We start from the raw sequence: 8,309 nt of genomic DNA, 5'->3' as shown, positions 1-8,309 counted from the left end.
GATCAAAAATTAAGCTTATCCAACTAACACTCCCCCTAGAGGCGTGGAGGACTTCCATCATGTTAACCTTTTCATTTTGCAGCGCTTTTTGTTGTACCTGTTTTGGATTTTCATATGTTTTTTTGAATTGTAAACTATTTGCATGGGTTTTTGAATTAGCACATTTCGGAAATGTGTTGGGCTGTTGTATCGTCTCTTAGCTTGTTGGCCGCCGTATGCAAGAGAATCAAAACATGCAAGAGAATCAAAACATCACAAATAAGAAAAATGTGGGTTAACAAGGCATAACATCTTTATTGTTATACACATAACTTCATCTCCAAAGACTTTGCACAAATCTGTGGGGTAACATGAACCTTGAGATATCAAAAGTCTCCTGCAGTTCCTCGTTATATCCTAAAATACTCAAACAAGTACATCTGCCTTTCACATCCCCAAATGGTACATACAATACAACCAATTAGAAATAAAGTACTTTTTTCCACTGTCAAACATTATCATGTGCATTACATTACCAGTTACAAACAAGTTATATTCATTGTCAAAATACAGGTGTGCAAATTGTTAGAAAAATACCAACTCATACCAGATTCTGGATTGTGCTCTGTAAAAATCCTTACAAATAGTATATAATTATCTATATATAAATGACTCCAACATGCAATGCTGCATTTCAAAAAATATTCCATAAACAGGCTGCTCTGTTAAACCCTCTGAAACTTCAGTCTTCACCATGCTCGTGTGAAGACAGTTAAAACAAGAAAAGAGGGTGTAGCAAAGAAAGGGTGAAAAATCGTTACTTAATGCATCACATTTGTAATATAATGACTTCTTTTTTTTTTTTTTTTAAATGATTTAGTGTCTTGGTCTGCTTTTATTCCACATCCTGAATTGATTTTAGTTATATGGTCAGTTTGCAAACATCCAACTGGCTGAAGCATTCCCCAAATGTCGTGCTGCTCTTTGTGTAACACACAATCAAGTCAAGTTGAGCTTTAAAACTGAATTGCAGCAAAGAAAACCTAGCCATATTAAAGCCCTTTTTTATTATGACCAATGTTTACAAACACATCAGTTGTACGATGAATAAATAATTAACCTTGGAGGCGATGACAGTAAATGTCAACCATATAAATATCCACTATTTAAAATCAAAGAAACTCATGCCATACCTGCAACAAAGACTACTAACAGCTATGATGAGGCAAGTTAAAAGCATGATTCAGGTGATGACAACAGTCAGAGTATCCCCTACATGACAAAGTTAAGACAAGGATGGCATCCTCCCCCTCCCCCCTTTCCTCATCTTTTTCTGAGGTAAACAGTGGTACTGTTAAAGACTTTTAAAGGCATCTCTCTTTCTCCCTGGTGCCACATTCCCCATGGCCTCAACCTGAATAAATTCACCTTCCACTGTCCACAAGACTGTCTCGATCCAGTCTCACAAGCACGCAAGTACTGCTGGGCCTACAGAAGCAGCCACGTGAACTGCATCTTTGCATTTTAGTGGTATACTGAAACACTGAAAGCAAATAATAGAACGAAGGAATTCAAGCAAAATGGTTCATTGACGTGTGCAATGAAATTATTTTCCTTCTGATTTTAATAAATAACATAAGACATTTGTAACTTCACTCTCACAGAGCTAGGTAGCTTTTAGAGTGTGAACCTCCTTCCTGAACACAATGGTGGCTGTTAAGCGACACCCTCTCTCAAAACCAGTCTATTCAAACTATGAGAGTCTGACAAAATAAATGGAACATAGGATTTTTTTATAATGGCAAAACCCCCCATTTTTTGGCAAAATATACTATAAGCTCTTCCTCTGAATAAATAAAACATATTGCACTTTCAGTAACATGAATGTGTAATGTCAAATTACAACTCAATTGTTAGAAATTATTTAAAAATAAAAGGGAAACAAATGTATTTAGCTCATTTTGAGAGGAGAAGAAATTTTCAACTACAAGCATAGGACTGCAGGTAACCAACATTCAGAGAACAATGAACAACAAAAAAAAAGCTACAATAAAACAGAAAACAAACAAAAATGTTAAAACTGTACCATGCACGGGGAGTGTTTCAAAGCAGTGTATCCTGGGTTACAATGGACGGAGCTTGAGAAAGCTGCGGTGATGATTGGGTAAACAGAGTAAGACTGGCTAGTGACCGTGCTAGCACTGACTGCTGGCAACGGCCGTGCCCAGTTTCCTGTTGCAAGAGTGGTGTGAACCCCAGAAAACGCTCCAAACACCCGAGCACGCTCCCGCTGCGACTGTCCTCCCCCTCCCTCCGCCAACGGGCTCACATCTCCCCATCAAAACGTCAGATGGCAAAATAGAAAGGCAGCTGTTTGCTCCCGTCATCTAAAAGTGCATCTCCACACTCTTCCAGCAAAGTCCGCCAGCCCACTGCTATCTCTGCCAAGGCAGTGGGCTACAGAGACCAGTGCTTGGATCAGCACACGTGTGGGTTTCAATTACTTCTTTTTTCAGACTGTGTATGTTTGGTTGCATTTTTATACTTTTTTTTTTTTTATATCTCACTAGACACGACATTTCACCTCAGCTTTCAGAGAAGCCAAAGGAGTGCTAATTCACAGGGCTGGCCATAAAGAAGGCCCATGACAGGTTGGTGGTGGTGATGCCTTCCTCCTGATTCTCTTCGGTGTCACGCTGATTCCTAAACACCTACGGCCGCCCCCGTGTCTCTCTGGCGCCATTTTCATTTTTCAAGGCCGGCGATGCAACTGTACCGGTTGCCATGGTTTCACTGCAACATAAAACAGTTTGTTTGGATTTAATTGGCTGCTTGTCACATTTCAGACACACATTGTGGCACAGCAGACGTAGAAGACGTGAGTAAAAAGAGCAGATTCATCTTTAGAGACAGATTCATCTGCACCTCAGTAATTTTTGTTGATGAATAAAAGTGTCTGGGAAAATAAACGAACTCACCTGAGAAACAGCATCATCATGTCAGAAAATGGACAAATATAATTGCAAGGCCAATATTCAACAGCATTACCATAGCAACAAGGATCGAATTAGGACCCTGCAAAAAATGACATTATGATAAAGATCAGATATCACATAATCTACAACAGCAATCAAATTATATATACTGCCTATCTCTTCATGACAAGGTTATTAAGAACTATTTGAATAAAAAGAAGTAGGCGGTGTTAAAGGCTAATTCCCTCCTCAAATTAAATATGCCCATTCATTTTCTTGTCAAAGTTAGATGAGAAAATGTATACCAGTCTCATGTTTGTATGCTAGATAGAAATCTACAGCCAGCAGTGAGTTAACTTAGCTTAGCACAAAGACTAGAAATAGGGGGAAACAGCTTAGCTTTCATCTGCCCAAAGAAAGTGAATCCACCTATCTGCACCTGTACAGTTTACTAATTAACATGCTTGTATCTGGAACTAATTGTCAGATCAATCTAAGAAGTTACTAGTCCTTATCCTCACTAGTCCAAAATGGTGATTGTAATTTCTCAACTTCATATTTTGTATGGATTAACAGATTGTTCTCATTCACAGGTCTTTATATATTGACGCTCTGTCATGGCTCCCCAACATGTAATACTGACGCCAACAGCACCGGGCTTTCAACTAATTACAGTGTAAACCCCTACACAACAATATTTGATGCAGAGAGCACTGATGTAGTATAAAGAACGAGAAACTCTGCATAGATGGGGTGGGAGTGGTGGTGAATCGGTCAAACAAACACTGACTTCCACCCAGGAGACCACTGTTCGTGTCCTGTGTGAAACAGTTGACATTTTTTTTAGTGTAATGTCATGTAACTTCTATAGCTTCATGTGAAGTACATAGCTCCAACTTAGTGTGACTAATTACATCATGTTGAGTACTTATTTTAATCCAAGACAAAACCTAAACCTAACCATGTTTTGTTACCTAAATGTAGCTGAGAAAGTTTGACAGTTTTTACCATGTCTTACAATGTGTTGCACCCAGAGGACTGCTGTGTGTTACATTTAGACACTAAAGGGTGCCTTGTCCATCAGCATGAGATGCAGAGGGGGCATTACAAACTGTATTTGACAACCTGGGAATGAGAGCAGGTTGGGATTAATCAAACAAGGTATCGCGGGTTAATTAGTGACCTTTAGAGGTGTGAATGGTTGGATTTTGTCACCTAGACAGAGCTAGGCTAGCTAATTCCTCTATTTCAAGCCTCTGGAATAAGCTAGGCTAATTGGCTGCTGGCTCCAGCTTCATGATTTTCTTATAGACAATATCATCTCTTCATTTAAGTACACTTTTTTCTTGTCACATCATTGATACTTACTGTTTCTTCCATGTTTTCTGCAATCTCCATACTGGCTTTCTTTGTGTCTGCGAGGCTCTTTGGCTTTAGGGAATCCTGCTTCCTGAGTTTCGGGTCGCTCTTGCTATCCCGTATGGAGGCTGGCTTAGGAGTGGGGATACTATAGGATTTAGGGGGTTGAGGGGGCATACGCGCTAGGTCCTGGATAGTAGGCTCTTCTTCTATATCGTCCTGAGGGTCAGGAGGTGGACGTCCCCTTGTAGGGGCCTTGACATAGTAACTGTGGTACTCGCTATGGAGCTCGCCATTGACTGGAATTGCAGGAGGCTGTGGAGGAGGAGCAGATTCTGCGGTAGGTTGCTGACTCTTAGCAGGTTTAGGTGGAGCCTCGATGTGCATGTAAGAACCTTTGGGACCATCAGTGACAGACGGCCTCTCCTCTTTACTCAGTTTTCTACTAGACCGCTCATCTTTACTGGTCTTGTGACTTGACTTCTCTTCTTTGCTTGTCTTGCGGGAAGGTTTTTCCTCTTTGCTGGTTTTGCGGCTGGTGCTGTTGGCGAGCTGACCTTTCTTCTTGCTGGAGTGAGGCGACGGGGGTGGCGTGGTTACAGGACTGGTTGCAGGGGAGCGGGGAGGAGTGGTACCTTTGCGGTAGAAATGGGGAGAATCTCTTGGGGAGTTGTCCTTCTTTTCAACAGGGACCTCTTTAATCTCCACAGGCTCTTTCAACGGCTGTTTTATATAGTCAGGCCCTGCAGAGGTGAGAGAGGGGACACACATTAACATGATAAATATTTACCTAAAGCTGAGTATCTGCATCACCTCAGTTTGTATCTTTCAGTTATTACCACAAGCCACAGTGCAAAAACATGTGTCATTAACTCATTGTGTCAATTACTAGTTTGATTTGGTTACAAATTGGGAAACAGTTTATGAGAATACTGCACCTGCAAAATGACCATTTGTATATCAATTATTTATGGAACGTTAAATTCAAGAAGATTTTTTTTCTTGCCTGCCTCCACTGTGAACGAAGAATCCAAAAAAGGTGAACATCTTCATTTTTCTTAAGTCTTTAGGGGCCACACTTTACAACAGCAAAACTAAATCAAAACATCTGTTTACAAATTCTCACTCAACTTGTGCAGTATGATCTAAGTCTTGCTATATTTATTCATACTCTCAAAAGACTACTTCCCAAACACATGCATTTTTGCTAAAAATGTTAAAATGACTTATAAAAAACTTATGCCTGCACATGGTGCGCCATGACTTTGCCTTAGCATGAGCATACATATGAGCTCTGCTGGAGCAGAGATCAAACACACTGCTCAGCCTTGTATTTGTACAGACATTTTTAAATTCCTAATAGTTGAGCAAAACTTCAATTCATGAAGAATGTTTGCCTTTTTGGACTCCTCGTTCACCATGAAGGCATATGAGAAAAACAAAGTTTTCATCATAAATTCAAGGTAACATGCAGTGGTAATTTTAGAGGTGAAGTACTTCTTTCAGTTCAACATTTGGGGAAATACAATTTCTTGCCAACAATAAGAGGACAAGACTGATAACACTCTGACGTCTGTAAAGTAAATATGAAGCAAACACTATTAGCCACTTAGGTTAGTAACATGGATGGACTCTTTTCAGTGGTAATAAAACCAGCCTACTGGTACCTTGTTAACTAAATCAACAAGTTATTTTTACACTTTACTTTTTTCTTATGATTCTTCTGAAGGACTTGTGAGTGTAACTTTCTAACTGTTACTATATTTCAATGATGACACAGGAGGTCCAACCAAACCCTTAACCAACATCAATGCTACTCTGAAACTTCTGCTGCAGCCGACATCCAACATACCAGATTAGTAGAACAGAGTAATTTGCTCTCCATCCTGCCTGACTGGAGACTTCCACCGCAAGCTAGATTTAAATCAGAGCTGGCCCTAAGCACAGACGAACTTTCAATTAAAATATTCATGAATCAACATTACATATGCAATCATTCTGCAAAGACTGGGATGAGATGGAGGTGAAACAGACTGATTAATGCAGGGTCACAAACACCATTTCACAAAGGAAGCCTCCTCTGCAGGCTCATCTTTATCATCAGCCATTCTCTTTTATCAGTATGTTGTTTTCCTGGAAAGGCCCTTGTCACATCAGTTCTCAGCATCTCAGCGACACAGCTGAACAGATAAAGAGAGTCGACCTTAAGGTGCAGCAATATCTCTTTTTTATCTGGGGATGCTCGTTCTGCTTTCAGGAGTTTATGGACTGAGGTGCGGGGTTAGTGGACACAGACAGTCTAATGATACAACTGCATCTAGACTAAATGTGCACTCCTCTTTTATCTGTGTTTTGAATTGTTATTATGAGTGTTACATCCTCTAATGTGTGTGCAAAAGGGCCTGAATCTGAATGTAAATGTCTTTTTTGCATGCGAGAAAAATGACACTTTATTCGTCCCTTTGTTCTGTGCTGAATTAATATTTATTAGAGACATCAGGCTCTTTGTTTGCCTGTTTTTTTTTCACTTCGCCTAAATTAGATGGTGTCAGAGTGACTAAGAGAGGGACAATACCGCTTTGTGTGAAGTACATCAGATGGTATGAGCAGAGGATCCTTCGCATCCCATATAGCCAGTTTGAAATCGAGAGAAATAAGAAATTGCTTACAATCGAATATATATTTTTATGCAGAAGGCATACCATTTTGCTTGTTTTTCCACTCCAATTCACCCTCACCAGATAATAAACTGTGCCAGCGTAAAGGGGTGTGACTCTACTGTGCTCATGTTGGTGTGATCAGCATTGACTGAGCTATTGTGTTTAAAAACGAGTTAATCTTAAGGATCAATCAAAAGGATTAACGAGACGCCTCTTATATGGATGCTGCCTATTAAGTTTGTGCACGGTAATTCAATGTAAAAGAATTCATATTGATTTAGATTTGACACTCATCCCCTCTAGGAACCAATTGTGCAAACATCAAATCCAGAAGGAAATAAGTGTAACCAATCCCACATCTGCGTAATCGGCCTTATCACAGAACCTGTCGGGCCTCAGTACTCATAAGTCCGAAGTATTTTTCGGCTGCATGGCATTCCTAATTTGTTTCATAACCGCCACAACCAATAAGACCCACTACAAAGAGACTGGGGGGACATTTGGACATCTGCGGGGCTTAATGTATCCGACAAGCTTAATTTCACACCATAACTCAATAAGAGTTAGGGGTTCATGGGCAGGCCTGAGAGGTTCACTCTGTTTAGGGACAGATTCCTGTGAAGGGGTTCCAGACATTTTCCGAATGGTTATCAACACTAAAAGGACCCCCAGCCTCATGAAGAAAAACCACACCGGCAGTCAAACTACTTTCACTACACCAAAATATACTGAGCATGCTTTTTTGTTTCAACCCAAGAATCCTGCCAAAGTTTTTTGGGGGGAAATGTTTCTGTGATTAATCTAATAACTTGTGGTTGTTCTGTAGATACTTGAGTCTTTGTAGATGTTGTTGTGATAAGCGAGGGAAGATATATTAGATGTACTCTACCAAGGAATCCAGCCAGGTCAGCTGGGACATGTGCTGGGACTCATTTACCCAAATGGCCATGGTGTTTCTTTCATCTGAACATTGATCAGCTGGGCTGAGTCTGCAGCCTTCCAAAGAGGGTCATTAAAATGGGCCATGGTGCTAGTCATGACCAAGACAAAAATACTCAACACCAACCCAAATAAACACTAATAAATTAGAACATTTTGAGCATTTCTCCCCTTTAAATTCCAGATATGTGCATTTTATTCCTTTCAAGAACTGTAACTATGACTTGTCACCTCATCATGGTCTCTCTGAGGTTAACAGAATACAAGCTTTTGTTTAAGCTGGGGTTGCCAGTTCACTTCATGTTAATCCACAGCACATTTTCTGCTCCAGTGCACTCTAGGCAAAACACACGCGCTGACACATGCACGCACACACACGCGCGATTGTATTCTCTCA

At 40.3% G+C, this 8,309-nt stretch overlaps 1 protein-coding gene across 1 annotated transcript in view; it reads right to left on the bottom strand.

Moving 5' to 3' along the window:
• Window positions 1-268: 268 nt before the first annotated feature.
• jph1a (junctophilin 1a) overlaps window positions 269-8,309 on the bottom strand; it is a 40,708-nt gene continuing 32,667 nt past the window's right edge. Inside the window, exons 5-7 of the mRNA XM_042510708.1 lie at window positions 4,323-5,056; window positions 2,958-3,054; window positions 269-2,772 (exon numbers count right to left, since the gene is read on the bottom strand). Coding sequence (XP_042366642.1) covers window positions 2,974-3,054; window positions 4,323-5,056 — 815 coding nt within the window. The 3' untranslated portion in view covers window positions 269-2,772; window positions 2,958-2,973. The remainder of the gene's footprint in view (window positions 2,773-2,957; window positions 3,055-4,322; window positions 5,057-8,309) is intronic.

Source organism: Plectropomus leopardus, chromosome 21 (assembly GCF_008729295.1).
Source record: "Plectropomus leopardus isolate mb chromosome 21, YSFRI_Pleo_2.0, whole genome shotgun sequence".
Lineage (NCBI taxonomy): Eukaryota > Metazoa > Chordata > Actinopteri > Perciformes > Serranidae > Plectropomus > Plectropomus leopardus.
This window is presented reverse-complemented; position numbering and strand designations above follow the sequence as displayed.